The sequence below is a fragment of the Melospiza melodia genome, chromosome 15 (genome assembly GCF_035770615.1).
Source record: "Melospiza melodia melodia isolate bMelMel2 chromosome 15, bMelMel2.pri, whole genome shotgun sequence".
Lineage (NCBI taxonomy): Eukaryota > Metazoa > Chordata > Aves > Passeriformes > Passerellidae > Melospiza > Melospiza melodia.
Genome location: NC_086208.1, coordinates 18,985,955 through 19,002,252, shown reverse-complemented (window position 1 = coordinate 19,002,252; position 16,298 = coordinate 18,985,955). Strand labels below are relative to the sequence as shown.

The 16,298-nt window shown below is 39.7% G+C and overlaps 2 protein-coding genes across 3 annotated transcripts; one reads left to right on the top strand and one right to left on the bottom strand.

The window, feature by feature from the left end:
- Positions 1-1,671: 1,671 nt before the first annotated feature.
- On the top strand, positions 1,672-6,504 carry LCTL (lactase like). Of its 2 annotated transcripts, XM_063169227.1 has the most exons (7): positions 1,672-1,761; positions 2,240-2,335; positions 3,002-3,056; positions 3,138-3,299; positions 3,841-4,115; positions 4,432-4,558; positions 6,380-6,504. In XM_063169227.1, the coding sequence occupies exons 1-7, from the start codon at positions 1,672-1,674 to the stop codon at positions 6,493-6,495; spliced, it is 921 nt and encodes a 306-aa protein (XP_063025297.1). In that variant the 3' UTR covers positions 6,496-6,504. The 2 variants fall into 2 exon arrangements, with proteins under 2 accessions (XP_063025297.1, XP_063025298.1); XM_063169228.1 differs by lacking the exon at positions 2,240-2,335.
- Positions 6,505-7,797: 1,293 nt separating this feature from the next.
- On the bottom strand, positions 7,798-16,005 carry ZWILCH (zwilch kinetochore protein). Its single transcript, XM_063169999.1, has 17 exons — positions 15,958-16,005; positions 15,499-15,594; positions 15,286-15,404; positions 14,559-14,755; positions 13,997-14,076; positions 13,579-13,734; positions 13,309-13,380; positions 12,901-12,994; positions 12,477-12,532; positions 11,552-11,654; positions 10,884-10,963; positions 10,547-10,703; positions 9,945-9,973; positions 9,450-9,586; positions 9,078-9,173; positions 8,871-8,989; positions 7,798-8,222 (listed from the first exon to the last, which is right to left on the bottom strand). Exons 2-17 carry the CDS (start codon positions 15,517-15,519, stop codon positions 8,131-8,133), a joined length of 1,608 nt encoding a protein of 535 aa, XP_063026069.1. The 5' UTR covers positions 15,520-15,594; positions 15,958-16,005; the 3' UTR covers positions 7,798-8,130.
- Between the last annotated feature and the right edge of the window lie 293 nt (positions 16,006-16,298).

The window sequence follows — 16,298 nt, the reverse complement described above, 5'->3', positions numbered from 1 at the left end:
CAAATGACTGTGAGAAGCCAGGGTTACATAATTGGAATTGCAACTAATTTAATAGAAGTTATATTCCACTGAGGGTTCTCCACATAGATGAAGTTCAAGGGAGCACCAGAGGTCTCAGCAAGAACCAAGAGAAAAGGAACTAATTATGACGTACTCTCCTAAAATGGGAAAATGCACAAGAGGTTTCGTTTGAGCTCTCAAGCAGCAGAAGTTTGAAAGAATAGCTTAAAAAGTATCTCAGAGAAGCTGGGGCTCTGAGCCTACTGTGGTGTGGCACCAGGAGATTGACACAGAGATTATTTGGATTTGGATTTAGAAATAATTTCTAAAACATGCTTGTATTTGTCCACTTACCTGGTCCTCTTTATATCAGAGCACTCTTTGCTTTCATCATCAGAATTCTCTTTGCATTGGCACAGATACCACCGATTTCTACTTTCATTGAACACTGAAGATGTATATTTTCTTAGCAAAAGAACATACATTCATTCATATGGGATTTAGGGGGTTTACTCACTCCAGTATAAGACAGTGAAGGAAAGTTCAAGTAATTATGCTTTTGAGCCTGAGCTGAAATGTTTGAAGTCAAGATTTACAGGCCTCTATTATTTTCTAATACAAATTCTGACATAAATATAATAGTATTGCAAGACCTCAGCTCATTTTTCCATAGTGCAAACATTCAGTCTCCACAGTTGCACAAAACATTACAGGACTTCTTTGGCCTGTCAAAAAAAAAGTGGTTGAAGAGGAAAGTAGAACAAGCCATCACCTCAAAGATCAGAAAAAAACAGACTGAATCCTCTTTTGTGCAAATCTTCCATAGATTTTCTGCATTCAGAATTAGTTAAGACAGATGAGGAACTGAAGTTATTCTGCTTGGCCTCAGGATGTGTTAATTGGATTTTCTTCTCACAGGATGACATTCAGTTGCTGAAGGAGCTGAAGGTGAATCACTACCTCTTGTCCATCTCATGGCCGAGGATTATGCCCACAGGCATCAAAGGTAAGCACGATTTCACCACATTCTTCCCAATATTATCTGTAAGGAATTTTACTCCTGAGTAACCCACAGTTGTTCAACATTCCTGTTACAGATTTCTGTTTGTCTGCATTTTACCATTACAGAATTCCCAACACTGTAATGTAAAATTCCTTGGTTAATACTTTTAGATTTCTGTTCTTCCAGTTATTTGGGAACCACTGCAGGTAATTCCTTGTCTGTGCTTTCCATCAGCTGAACAACTGAATGAGAAGGGAATACAGTTCTACAATGACACAATTAACAGTCTTCTGGAAAACAACATCACCCCTATTGTGAGCCTCTACCACTGGGATCTGCCACAGGTCAGACAATATTTAAATTAGTGAAAAACTTCAAATAAAGCCTTCTGATAGAAATAATTTCCTAAGGTTAAGAACTAAGAGTACTTGAAAAAGGTAGAGAAGCCTGGATACTTTTAAGAATTTGTAAATATTTCCTTTTCATTTGGATTTTATGTGCATTGAAGTTTTGAAAAATCTCTTTCTGAGCCAGAAATACAAACAGAATTAAATAGAAATAGAGGTCTCTTTAAGCAGCAGCTGACCTTCAAGTACAATTATTGAATCTTGAAATTCTTATTTCCAAAGGCTCTCCAAGAAAAGTATGGTGGCTGGCAGAACATAAGCATGATGAATTATTTTAACGATTATGCAAATCTGTGTTTTGAGAAGTTTGGTGACCGTGTGAAACACTGGATTACATTCAGCAATCCTTGGGTAAGTCATCAATGCTTTCCTTCCAAACTCTCCCACTGCACTGTTCTGTTCCCAAAATTCTGTGGGAGTGACACTAGAGGAGAGTAGGGGAAAAAAATGGAGAGAGAAGGGGAAACATTTAAACCATTAATCTTCGTGGGCAAAAATCTCAGCAGGCAGATTTTGCACAAGGGCAGGGTTTTAATACATGAAATTCCAGGAAAATTTTGAAAATTCATCAGCTGGAGAGACTGAAATTAGAAATTAGGAACTGGAAAGGCAGTTGTTATTTGCCCTTCCTCATTCCTCGGCTCACCCCTGTAACCCTGCTCACCAACACCCTGCTCCCAATGCCACAGCTGGGTACCAAGCAGGGAATGGGAGCCAAGGAAGGGAAGAGGGGAGTGCAGAGGGCCAGCCCAGCAGGATGCAGAGTTTGGAGCACATCCCTGGCTCTGGAGCCCAGGGCAGGACTGACTGTGCCTCTGTGTGTTTGCAGGCAGTGGCTGAGAAGGGCTATGAAACAGGAGAGCACGCGCCAGGACTGAAGCTCGGCGGCTGCGCTGCCTACAAGGCTGCTCATCACATCATTAAAGTAAAAACCTCCTGAAATTGTGCCTGAAATTGTGTGTCAATTCAGGATTTTTATCAAATTTCACTCCTTAAACTGAAATACAACTGAAATGTAGTTTCACAGCCCTGTAATTTCCAAGCAGGACACTGAAATTATCATCTGGCTTTAAACCTCCAGTGCAGAATCCAAGGCACTACCAATGTTTGGTGCTTGCAACAATTTGACACTTGCAACAATTTGAATTTCCTTATATTATAAATGTCTCTTCTAGTTTGTTTCAAGGTGGTTGAAAAAGAAAACGTCCAGGTTAGTCTAGAAACCAACGTCCTGGCCTGTTGAAATGAACCTGAATGTTGCAAGTGACTTCAGGAAGTGTCTGGTAAAAATGAACTTTCATCTACCTGAATAAATTAGGGAAAGACATCCAAAGAGCAGAGCCACGGGACAGAGCCCTGGCCTGAGGGCTGTGTGTCAGCTCCCTGTGGATGTCCTGGAATTTAGGGAAGGAATCTTGCATAAAGGCTTTTGTGATGTCTTACATGAAATTAGAGTTTCTGGAATAAACACAAAAGAAATTCTGTGGTATTTTCAGGCAGACCTCAGTGCAGAAAGTGCTCACCAGCTTCCCATGCCATAAGGGATGAAAACATGCACAGGATTTATTTTATTGTAACATTATTTTTACAGACCCATGCCAAGGTTTGGCACTCCTACAACAGCACCTGGCGCAGGGAGCAGAGAGGTAATGAGGATTCATTCTGTGATTGTGCTGCTGCTCCTATTAAGGGCTTCAAGAACTGCAGAACTGTCCCTTTGTTTTAAGGCATGGTTGGAATTTCCCTAACGAGTGCCTGGGGGGAACCTGTTGATCCACACAGCCAGCCAGACAGAGATGCTGCTGAGAGGTACATCCAGTTCCACCTGGGATGGTTTGCAAACCCCATTTACAGAGGGGACTACCCAGAGGTTATGAAGAATTATGTAGGTAAGTCCCAGTAGCTGTGACATGAATAGATCCACACTTCCAGCACATTACAAGGGAGTAACTCCTGGCCACAGCTAAAAGTGAGGACACAGGGGAGACACAGCAAAGCAAAGGCCCCCAGGCTGGACACAGCTCCTAAAGCACCTTGGGGACACACCAGGACACCTGAAATCACTGTTTCTCCATGTAATGCACCCAGCTTAATTCTCCAAACAGAAAGGATGAAAGATGATCTCATCTTAAAACACCAAGTAAGCTCAGGTGCCCTCAACATTAACACTAAATTCAGGAAAACCATACTTGGCCCCAGCACAGGTGCCCAGAGAAGCTGGGGCTGCCCCTGGAGGTGTCCCAGGCCAGGCTGGATGGGGCTGGGAGCACCCTGGGATAGTGGAAGGTGTCCCTGCCCATGGCAGGGGGTGAAGTAATGATTTCCAACCCAAACCATCCAGGATTTTACAATTCTGATTTATTGCTGGTGAGATAAAGAAAACCAATTTCTGTGCTCCTCAGAAGTTGTCTCCTATAATTATTTTGCTAGGTAGGAAGAGTGCCCAGCAGGGCCTGGGGACATCAAGATTACCAACTTTCTCAGTGCAAGAGAAAACCTATATTAAAGGCACCTCGGATTTCCTGGGAATTGGTCATTTTACCACTCGTTATGTTCTGCAGAAGAGCTTTCCCTTCCTCCAAGTGTCCAGTTACCACACTGACCCTGACCTGGCTGAACTGGTGGACCCCAACTGGCCAGCTCCAGGCCCTAAGTGGCTCTACTCTGTGCCCTGGGGCTTCAGAAGGTTGCTCAACTTCATCAAGGTGAGTAGAGCAGATCTTGAATTATAAAGGAAGCAACAAAATGCCTGGTTTAGATTTTGATTTTCAACAGTTCCAGCTATTGGTCTTGTCCTAGTGGGAATTTTCTTTGTCAAAAAACCCTTAATTTCAGCTCAGAAAACTACAGAATTCAGTCATTTTAAAATAAGCCCCATAGTTAACTTAAATCCCTACTACACATTTTTCTTACTAAAGTAAGTAAATGTAGAAAATTGCTTTTCATGCACTTCGCTAATTCATATATTCTGCTGAAATGAAGTTATTTTATGTGAAGCAATTCAAACATTTCTGTTTGCAGACCCAGTATGGGAACCCCCTGATTTATGTGACAGAGAATGGAGTGTCTGAAACAATGCAGTGCTCTCAGCTGTGTGATGAGTGGAGGATCCAGTACCTGAAGGGATACATCAATGAGATACTCAAAGGTCACTCAAAAACAGCTTTACAGGATTTGACTTTGGAGTATTTTCACCTTCTGCTTATTTTTTTACTTTGTCCTTTCAATCACAGAGAAATAACTATTCACAAGTCAAAATGGACAGCAAACCAGACTCAAATTTTCACCAAAATGTCAACCTAAGCAAACCTATCAATACTAATAACTACAATAACCTACCTGAGATTTAATATTTCAATAAATCATCAGTTTTCATTCTCAGAGAGATTACCATGCCCATAGAGTTCTAGTACCTCTAAGCTAAAGACAGCAATTTCAAAGAATCTGAATTAATTTGTACTTCCTTTTTCTGTCCTGCTCCCCATGTCTTCCTGCTATAAACCAAACCAAAACATTTACAGAACCATATTTGAAGGAAAAAGCCCACCTTTATCAGTGATTTGTGTTCTGTTTCCAGCTCTAAATGATGGTGTAAATGTCAAAGGTTACACTGCCTGGTCACTGCTGGATAAATTTGAATGGAACAAAGGCTTCTCTGAAAGATTTGGGCTTTACCACATTGACTTCAAAAACAAGAAGAAACCACGGTACCCAAAGGCATCTGTTGACTACTATAAAAAGATTATCAGTGCAAATGGATTCCCCAATCCAAGAGAGGTGATGTCTGCTGCTAATTTTGATGTTTTTCCCTTTATGTGCAAATATCACATTGAATTTCAGGAAACAATTTGTATGAATATGGTAGAGAAGTGACACTTTGATTCTGTAAAACAGGGATCTGTTTAATAGAGAGATATTCAGATACTGAAAGTGGAACAGACTCAATTACTGTTTCTAAAGTATTCTAGGTAGACTTAGTGATGAAGTCAAAAACTCTCCATCAGAAGTTATTCAGCAGTGCTGTCAGATTTCTAGGCAGAAAGCTCCACATATGTCCTACCCTACTGGAAAATAACCTGGAATGCATTATGTGCCACTAGAAATTTTATTAAACAATTAACTCTGAGAAATACCCCAAAATGAAAACCACAAAGATACTTTCAGAAACCCATGTGTTGGTAGAATGAAATGGTTTCAAGTTAACTGTAGGCCAAGGAGGGAGCTGTGGGAGTGAGGAGGATGCTCAGTCTCACAGAAGTGTCACCCTTCCCAGGTGGAGAGCTGGCACCGCAAGGCCATGGACACCTGCTCTGCCACACACCAACACCTTGCTGCAGGTAAGGATGCCTCTGCTTTGTCTACAAAAGCAGATTCTGTAAAGTTCAGATGTTAAATTGCTCTCTGAATGCTGCTAAAAGGTATTTTCTCCCCAAAAGCACTGCAAGCCTCTAAAGAAGTCAGCCTAAGTTAATACCTGCTCAGCCACCACTTCCAAGTCATGCTCAGTATGAATGAAATGGGCTTACTGAACTCTTCCAGGCTTCTCAGTGGAATAAAGTTCTACAAAATAAAACCCTTTCAATTTTTCAAACAGATACAGAACAATCATAAAAAGGCCAAAGCTTCCTAAGGATTTCTCTTTGACAATTTTCTTTCACCTTCAGGTGAGGGGAATAAATATCAGATGACCTGTAAAATATTGTTAATGCACTGCAGCTAATTCACAGCAAGGACAATTTCTGCAGCCCTTTGAGCACTGACATGTCTTCAGAAGTAAAAAGAGAGGGAAAACTATCATGGATTTGCCACAGCTCTGGCAGACTTAAGAAATTCTATTTGCTTTGTTTGCTGTTTATGCCAATGTTAACATTTTTATGTTCAAAAAAATCTTTATGTTAACTCTAAGTTAGGTATTACTGTACTCCAGGGGATTAAATCTCTTACATATTCCTCATTTCTCAAATTTTAGATTCCCTGATTACTCACATGGAAATGGTGACAGAGATTGTTCTTCCTACAGTTTTCACACTCTGCATTCTCATCAGTATTGTCCTCCTCATATTCTACCTTCGAAACCACAGCTAAAACTGATGTTTGCACACATCCTCATTTGCCAAAAGAACTAAGCTGCAGCTCCTTTATTTGAGTAGTTAAAATTTACAACAGATGCCTCTTTTTATACCCCTGTAATGAAATATTATTTACCAATCCATCTAGAGCTTTTATCATTTTTCTATTCAATTCCCAAATAATCTCTTTGCTTTTACCAAAATACATTCTCTTTCCACTAATTCTAAGTAGGAGATTTTACAATCCTTACTATTTTGGGAACTATTACACATTTTGTTAGTCAGAAAAATAGTTAAGAGTAAAGTGATTCAAATCTTGCCAGTACAAATGTCAAGTGATTAAAAGCTGCTTGCAAATTCTGATTTCAGTCTGTTCATCAACAGCATTTTGATTATCATGTAATTGCTATTTGAAGAAAGATATATAAAAGGACTTCAATATCCCAAGAGCACTGCTTAAATGTGAACTTATTCATGTCTAAAAGTTAGGATAATGTATACCTTGCTATTTAGGTGTGGGGAAGAGTTGTTTGAAGTGAGTAATCCAAGGTGACAACTTCTGAATCAGATTTAAACCACATCCCTGCAGTTTAAACTTACCTTGTACAACATTATAATATATTACACACGAAAATGTGAATTTTAAGTAAGCCAGGTACTTCCAAAATTAATATTCCACCTTAAATTCCCTTCTACTGCAGGTAGAAACAAGTACTATAAAAACTTGGTTCCCCAATTCGGCTGGCTGTACTTGAAATACAACTTCCCGTGCTTGAAACCAGAAGTTATAAAAATATATAATAATAATCTGTAATTTATATCTTTAAAAAGCATTAATATTGGGAGGTTTCCTTATTCTTACTTACCCATAGTTACGTTTTTAATGCAAAATATTTCTGTCTCAGATTATTTAGTCAGTGTGTACAAAATTATGGAATTGTTTAAATTAGACCACCAAAATGTTACCTCACTGATTAATCAACACAACAAATGCAACTGCCAACATATTTAAATGATTTTGTCCAGCCAATTATACTGATTTTGTTTTGAAAAAAATTATGCAAAACATAGAAGACAACACTGTTAAAATAACTCACTTCACATTGAAGGAATAAAATAATTTGAAGAGGAGAGAGAAGTATTTTCAAGAATACTCCAAAATATAAATACAGGGACAAAGAAACCCAAACCAGCTGAAGATCCCAAGGCCCTGGATGAAGAGATTTCCAAATCCTTCAGGATGATGAAGCATCACTCAATCCCAGGAGAACATAACAATATTGCTTGGTTTGTTGGTTAAGATAATTCACACTTTGAACAGGGTCTGATTGAATTTTTAATGATCAAAAAATAAAATATGAAACCCCAAAGTGCACAACTTTGTTGAATGCATGTAAATATATGAAAAATAGCCACCATATTTACAAAATATTTATACTGTACAGTCATAATTGCACTGCATTTTTAACAAATGAGGTGCCTACACGTGAATTGTGGCTGTGGAGGTCCCACTCAAGTGTAACAAAAAAAATAAATCAGTGAAGATGAACTGTTTGAAGCCCAGAGTTTCTAAAGGTTCTGTTGGGACAGAAAACACTGAATTTTCCCCCTTTCTGTACCTTTCCAGTCCAGCTTGCTCAGTAACATCAACTTAAGTGAACTGCACCTGACTGCACTGAGTGATGGTAATAAAATACAGCCTTCCTTCACTGCTTCCATTTACTGTGGAGTCACACAAGAAACCTGCAAGGACAAAGGGAAAAACTGGGATTAGCCACTCTTGTTAGAAGGTAGAGGATAGTCCTTGGAGCAGCTTCCAGAACTGTTTTCAAAGTGCAGTTTTACAGAAGCACTTCATGACAAAAATCAATAATAATAGAGAAGATTCACCAAACCCTCATATCAAACCTCATCCTAAAAAGGCAAATAATTTCTGTACCAGTGTCTCTGCTAAATTCTTCCCCATTCTGATGCTTTTCCACTTGCTCTGCATTTGCTTGCAGCAAGGCAGATCCTCTTCCCCCTTGCACCTTCTCTGACTGGAGACCAGCATTAACAGGGAAATTTCTCTTCAAAACTCTTCTCAGATTCATTGGCAAACATTTCAGAAATAAGTTGCAAGATTTTTTGGGTATCAATCATCTCATATTTGGAACTATTTTGTCACTTTAAAAATGTAACTCAGCCAAGGTGAGAAGGCAAAAAGTCACCACTTTCTGAATATCCTTAATTCTATAAATACCACCTCACTCTTCTAGTAGAAGGCAAAATAGCATTTTGCTTTTGTTGAAAAACAAATACAAAGCTCAGACCCACTGAATTTAGGATAAAAACTGAATTTGTTTGAAGTTTGTGCTTTGATTATTTCATTTCACCACTAACATTCCCCACCTGAATTGTTTGATGCCACATGTTCAACAGGAGCAGTGGTGCTGACTTGCCACGTGGTTTTAACCTCCTTCTGTCCATGCCCACTGCTTATCTCCACCCTCCAGACTTCAGGGTTATCACTGAGAGAATAATCAAAAACCATCAAAACTGAGTCAGGTATGCAGTCACATCTGAATTTCATGCTGCAAATGCTGAAGTTTCTCTTACTTTTGATAGAATTTCTTCACAAGAGCTGGCCTGATGGGCAGCTGAAACACATGCTTCTCATTCAGAGGGTTTTCCTTGTAATACTTCATGCAAATCCTACAAGAGATATCAGGTTACTTTCTTTAAAGAAATGCTTGTACAACAGAGCAAAAACCTTATGCAAAAATTAGCTATACTCTCATATTTTATTATTTCCTTTAGTTTTCAGTTTTAGCTTTTCAGTTTTAGTCCCAAAGCAAAATTTGGCAGGAAGATCCAGCTGCTCCTTCTACCGTCTCACTATCACAAACATTCTGGTGTTTCTTTAAAACTGCCAAACAAACTCTACAGTGATTGTCATCTAAAGAGCAAAAGTAGAAATGAAATAATTACTGTGTCAAGGGGAAGAGGTTCTCATGTCTGAACTGCAGCAAGCCTGTACAGCTGACCATTATTTCCAGCATATGGTGAAGCTTTTGAACACGGTGGACTTGCTCCTGGAGCTCCACTGATGTGGAAATGAAGTAATCCTGGAAGAGCAAAGGCTTCTGTTCTTACCTGAACACTCCATTGCTACAGACACACAACACACCCTCAGCAAATAAAATCATCTTCCTGCTTCTTTGGAGGAGCCAAGCTTTTTAGAGTGGCCCAGCAGACTCAGAACAAAGTCCCATCAAAGTGTGACAAAGGTTCACTGCCTTGACAGAGACCCAGATCAGATATTAAGGGAATTATGTGGGAATGAGGAAACAAAACAATGACATTTCTGCATTTCTGACATTTCCAGACTCATGGTCTGCAGCTCAGTTTCTCAGCTTATATGATTTGCATCCCACTATCAGCTAAGCATGCTCTGCTTTATAAAATAAAAATAAAGTATCTCACCAAGTAGGTTCCTGTTGCAAGTTCCTGGCCTGTAAAAGGAACAGCAGAAAAAAAAATTAAAATTTAATACATGGTCTCAGATGAAATATAAGCAATGTTCAGGTGATCAAATAGGAAATCTACTAGAGGACAAAGTCAGCAGGAGTGTGATGTTATTTATTGACATGATCATTCATTCCAAACAAGAAAACCCCTCTAAAGTGGCATGGTCAAAGCATGATTTCATTTATCACCAAGGATGCACAATGAAGAGACCCACTGTGTACTTGGAGACAGCCACCCTCCTCAGGATACACAAGTTTACAAAAGTAGTGAAAATAAAAAAGCAAATAAACAAAGAATGAGCACAGGATGACAAATGGCAAAAAGAAATGAAGGGGTAACAACAATGGTAAAACACAAAGTTATGTGTCTTTTGAAGCAAATAAGTTTTTAAAATTTTGAAATTTAAAAGCTGGAAAGTCCCATTATTAAAGAAGCTGGAAACTTCACTTCAGCAGATGGGAAGGAAGAGATAGAGGTAACCCAAAAAGTTCATTATTTCCTGCATGGAACACCTTTTCTCCTGAATTCCCAATGCTGTTACCCAGTGTCAGGCTCACCTATGAAAAAACTGACATAATCCTTCTTCATCTTCTCCAAGCCAACCTCCAGGAGCATCTGAATGGGAGTGGTGTCACTGAGGGAAACATTCTCCATCTTTCCATGGTAGGACTGTTGGATCAACTGACTTAACAAACTGCTACTCCCCTGGTGAATCTAAAAAGAAACAAATCTTTTTGTGATGTGCATGAAACACCATCAACAGTGCTCAAAATTCAACACCAGGGAAACACAATTTGAAAATAACACAAATGAGGGGCAGGGAAAGGACAAGAGCTGCATTTTACTCTAAACCATTCCAAATTTTAACTTCTATTGTGAAACACAAATACATACCCATGGCTGGATCTCACCACGTTCAAGGGATTTTATGACCAGTGTGAAACAGTCTATTAACTCCTGATAGGAACTGACACCTGGAAAGTAAACCACAATATTTTCATTATCAATCCAGGCTCTTTCTCTGGCTGTTAAGTCAGTAACACCAGGCCAACACACCCTTGCATGAACAAAACCCCTCAGTTAAAGAGAGCTGAAATTACAGACTGCACAGCTTTTTGGCAGCTTTGTCATATGATGACTTTAAAAAAGATTACTCCAAAAAAAGGATGAATTCTATATATGCTGAAAATTGTATATATGCTGAAAATTGTCCTTCAGATCCAGAGAAAAAGGAATTATAATTTTTTCAGTTTTAGAGCAGATGGGTTTTAGCTTTAGAGCAACTATCAATAGGTTAGTACCTTTTGCAGTCAAATAAAATGAAATTATCTCCTGCTAGATGCTGGTCAGCCATTGGAAGGTTGTAAGAAAATAGGTCATCCTACATCCCTAAAATGGGCTCTTTTGGGAAGAGAGCAATTGATATTGCTGGTACCAATTTTCTGAAGAGCTGATGAGTCCTTAAAACTCAGAAATGGACAGGAATTTCCCTGAAAAAGCAATACTGTCTAGCAGATAGAGAAGAAAATGAAAGGAAAACAGATAGGGCACAATTTACTTACTTTTCATTTTGCACCATAATTGCTCAGTGAAATCCAGGTCTCCTCGCTCACCAAAGATTGATTTTATGCAACTGTCCACAGCAGCTGTGTCACATTGGATTTTCTGAAAGAATTTATGAAAATGAAAAACGGTGCCTTAGAGTCAAAAACCTTCCACATCTGAATTTCTCCAGAGACCAAAACTGGCTGCATCACTGATTTCCTCCCTTTTCCAGGGAAACTACCACACAGTAATTTGGCATTATACTTTGATCTAACAGTCAGTCTGATTCTTTGCAGAATTATCACACTGGATAACTCTAGCCTTGGACCAGGAAACAAAAGCCACTGTCAGAGAGACTTCAGATCTCAGCCAGGTATTGTCTGTGTACCCAGCAGTGCCTGGGAGACCAAAACCCAGACACACAAATTCTCAGAGCAGAGAATTATTTCCCTGTAATCCTCAAACAGAATAGTTCTGTTGACACAGAAATCAATATATTCTTAGATCATCAACAAAATGCTGCTTCTCTCTTAATAGAAAATAGAGCTAAACCTTTCCTTATAGGCTGAAAGGGAAAAAAATCTTAATATAACCAAACACATTTTTTATCATTTGAATTTGCCCTTTGCTTCACAATACCATAAACCTCTAGATAAGTAAGACACATATTCAACTGATACTATTAAATTGGCACCAAAACTAAATTAGGCAAGACAAGCAAATTAATGAATGAATGCAATGGCAGAAAGGTCAGAATTCCTGGAAGAAATCAGACCTTTTCCCATTATTTTTACACAGCAGAGACAGAAAACAAGAGATCCATATTCCTTTCCATCACTATTTACTCATATAAGCAATATACAAGATTTAGTCAAAATCTGAAATAACTGTAGTAAAAATGGAAGCAAAATGACAAAGCAGCTGTTAGGAAATTGCACACACCTGTGTTTCATTCTTGTCTTCAAATATATAATCTCCATCCAGCTTCTTCTTTAAATCTAGTAGAGTTAAAAAAATAAGTTCCACCACTATGAAAAGTGTCACCAAACCAACCATCCCCAGGCACATCATAGCTAACAAATACACTGAATAATAGAATTGAGTTATTTAAAAATGGTTTTACTGGGCAAGGATATAGTCAGACAAGACTTTTTAAAAATGTTTTTTATTATTATTACTTTGATCTATGATATTAGGACAAAGAAAAATGACAAATATGCCTTAACCTATTGAACTACTCTGTGCAGTGGCTCCAGCACAGAAATGAACATTTCCTGTTGCAATGCTTTGAAAGTTGTATGTGAATTCCCTTTTATCCCTGTGAAGTGCCACACCCCTCCCTCCCCATGGAACAAGCAGCACTTACCAGTCAGGAGCTCCTGGACCAGTTGAGGAGCTGATTCAGACTCTGATGGCTCAGGCCACTCAGTCACACCTGTCTTCAGCCCTTCAGCCAAAGCCTAAAGCAGCAGGAAAACCCCAACAGAAATCAGTTCTTCCTGGGAGTCCTGCACGTGTCATCCTTCACAGACAACTTCACCAAGAATCACAAATCTCTGCACAGCTAACCAGGAGTTACAAATGTTCAGAATTTCCTGGATACCTTATCCTCTTTCTATTCAAGATTTCTAAAACTGAGCTCAAAGTTTCAGCTAAAACAAACACTTGAAGTTATCACTGAGAGGTTTGATAAAATTTTCAATAAAGTAAATTATTAGCACATAAAATCCCCCTTCCATGCAGATGTGAACTGGAATTTGTCCCCTGCACTCACCAAGAGGAGCTGCAGCTCTCGGTACAGCTGGAACACAGGACTTCTGGGGTCCCCTGACTCCAGGGCAATGTTCTGAAAGTTCCACAAGTTTATCTCAGTTTCAAACTTTAAAAATTAAGTGTCTTAAAATTTTCATCAGTGAGAAGCATATCAGCACTGCTTATAATTCAGCTTATGAACAGGTTACACTGCTTTTATCTTCTTTATAGTGCTCATTATGTGAGTAGTGCCAAGAGCTTGGGTTTATTTGCCTTTTCCATCCTGACTTACCAGGGTGGCAGCAGAGATCACTGGGGGAGTCTCCAGAATCTTTTCCACACCATTCCATGTGATATCCACAAAGATGTTGCTGCCAGATTCTGCAATGGTGTCCTCTATTGCAGCAGCTGCAATCAGCTCATACCGAGCAAATCCTTTTGTTGTCACCTAAAATGAACAGATTTCAAAAGTAAAAAACAAAACTACCACAGGCAAAGTGATTTTAAAAGCATTTCACATGCATGCAAAAAGGGGTTAATACCAGACAAATGCATTATAAACATGACCTGAAATCAGACTGTTATACTATGGAATTATACTAAGGTGGTTTCTACAGAGGATCTAAAAAGCTTCCCCAAACCAGCATCATAAATCCCAAAATAGAGTTTTTAAACTTCAACTGAAGCCATGACAGGGCATAAAAACCTACAAGAGATGAATGATGCCTTATTTTATGTTCCATTTTGAGCTCTTCCAGGTTTGGAAAATGGGTTTTATCAGCTGTAGGACCTGGGAAAGGAAAAAAGTGAGAATCAAAAACCCCATTTGACACAACTCAAATCTGGCACTGCAAATTCATTCCCAAATAGCCCATTTGCTGAGGCATGGCTCATGCTGTCCTTTAGAAAGCAGGAATTCTCCCTGCATTTCTCTATTGTGTGATATAAGAGCTGATATGAACATACATAAATGTTTAGAATGAGCCAGAGGTTGTGAAAGATGCTGAAAGGCAGCAGTTTAAAAGTTTAAAAGTTGAGGTAGGCCTGCACAGCTACAGGTGCATCAGGTAGGTTAAAAAGCCATTCCCCCCCACAGCACTGGTTAAAAACATCTTTTCTCTTATTTTAATCCCTTCTTGCTCATTAAATCCAGGAATACAGAGCATTTCCAAGCATGTATCACACAAAGAACAAAGACAGCATTGTGACATCAGCATTCCCACACTTTTTAGCCTTCCTCATTTTATTTTCTGAGCACCATGAGCACCTTACCATCACATGAAACCGTGTAAATATTGATCCCTGTGACTTTGTTTCCAGCCTTGAGAGGCTCAGCTCCAATCCAGCAGGTGTGCTGAGGGTCAGAGCCCTCACACCTGGCCCACAGGGGAGGGAGCACAGCCAGGTCACTCCTCCCCAGGGAGGGCACGTTTGGGTTCTGCACCATTGTGTACAAGGAAATCAACTGCCTGGAAACAGGAACAGGGAGAAAGTAAGATGCCAGCAAATAGTACAACATATTAGTGTAAACTGAAGATTCTAAAATGATAACCAAATATTACATTTTAAGCTAATTAAAAAAACACATGAGTTAGGTAAACCACATTTTGGTACCATGCATTGGTATTTTAGTAACACCAAAGATGCAAAAGAGATGTTTAGGGCTTTGTTTTTTTTTTAACAGGAGCTTTACCAAAAAAATAAGCACTGAAGTTTTAATGACCTTTTTTTGCTCATCTACACCTAGTGAATCCCACTAACCCAACAGCCCAGATCACAAGTGCTTTTCCAATACCTGGATTTTAGCTACTTTTAAAAACACTTCTAAGCCATTAAAAGTTGGGAGGCCCTTTTGCAAGATGGAAAAAACACAACTCCTCATAAACTAATGAGTAATTTTATTTAGGGCATTGAAAATACAGGTTCTGAATATTAGAAAGAGACACAGAATTACAAAAGAAATCTCCCTCAAAAGGGGAGGGAAAGCTTTCACACTTACTTTGCTCTTCCAACAGAAAGAGCCAGGGCTCCAGGATTCTCCTTTGGCAAAACCTCAGAGGCATAAACAGCATCATCTGTTCTTGATTCCTCCATGGAGTCGCTTTCTTCACTGTGTGTCTTGAAGAGAAATGTGCATGTAAGGTGTGTGAAAAAACATCTGATAGGAATTTAAAAGTCTGGATTACATTTAACATCTACCAAGCACACTTACAGCTTTCTGCAAAATATACATTGCACTGCTTCCATTCCAAAAATTTTCAACAGGATTTTTGCAACTGCCACCAACCAATGAGATCTCTACATCAGTCTGAAAAAAGAAGAAAAAAAAATCAAAAATTTTTAACTCACTCGATAGAGACACTGCATTTCACCATTTTTTAAAGAGGATGGAGTTGACAGGACAAGGTGGAACAGCTTCACACTGACAGAGTAGGTGTGGACTAGAAACTAGAAAGAAATCCTTCCTGTCAGGGTGGGCAGGCCCTGGCACAGGAGCCCAGAGCAGCTGGGGCTGCCCCTGGATCCCTGGCAGTGCCCAAGGCCACGCTGGACAGGGCTGGGAGCAGCAGTGGAAGGTGTCCGGGACAGTGGAAAGTGTCCCTGCCATGGCCGGGGTGAAACGGGATGAACTTCAAGTTCCCTTCCAACCCAAACCAGTCTATGGTTTTACCTCATAGATATAGGGATTTTCGGGGATACTGTCCTTTCCTTCTTCACATATCCTGAAAGAAAAGAAAACGTTGAGACACACGACCTTTCCCCTCAATATTCCTCGTTAAACACCAGCATTACCCACGTAAAACAAACACTCCAAGGCTACAACCGGAGCCTCAGCAGCCTCCCCACAAGCGGGGCCAGACCGCCCTCAGCAGAGCGGCGGAGACCCTCAGGCAATAACCTCGATCCAAACCGGTTCAAGAGCCCGGACATCCCCAGGAACAGCCCCGATCCCACCGGAACAGGCGCCCGCTCAGCCTCGGGAGCAGCCCCGACCCTCACCGGAGCAGGAGC

Excerpts from the sequence above, each read along its gene's own strand:
- LCTL (XM_063169227.1), top strand. The coding sequence starts at position 1,672 with ATGATGAATTATTTTAACGATTATGCAAATCTGTGTTTTGAGAAGTTT. Across the intron at positions 1,762-2,239 it reads TTACATTCAGCAATCCTTGG|GCAGTGGCTGAGAAGGGCTA; the intron begins GTAAGTCATCAA and ends GTGTGTTTGCAG. Across the intron at positions 4,116-4,431 it reads GGTTGCTCAACTTCATCAAG|ACCCAGTATGGGAACCCCCT; the intron begins GTGAGTAGAGCA and ends TTCTGTTTGCAG.
- ZWILCH (XM_063169999.1), bottom strand. The coding sequence starts at position 15,519 with ATGTATATTTTGCAGAAAGCT. Across the intron at positions 13,735-13,996 it reads TAAGGCATCATTCATCTCTT|GTGACAACAAAAGGATTTGC; the intron begins GTAGGTTTTTAT and ends TGTTCATTTTAG. Across the intron at positions 12,995-13,308 it reads GAGAGCTGCAGCTCCTCTTG|GCTTTGGCTGAAGGGCTGAA; the intron begins GTGAGTGCAGGG and ends CTGCTGCTTTAG.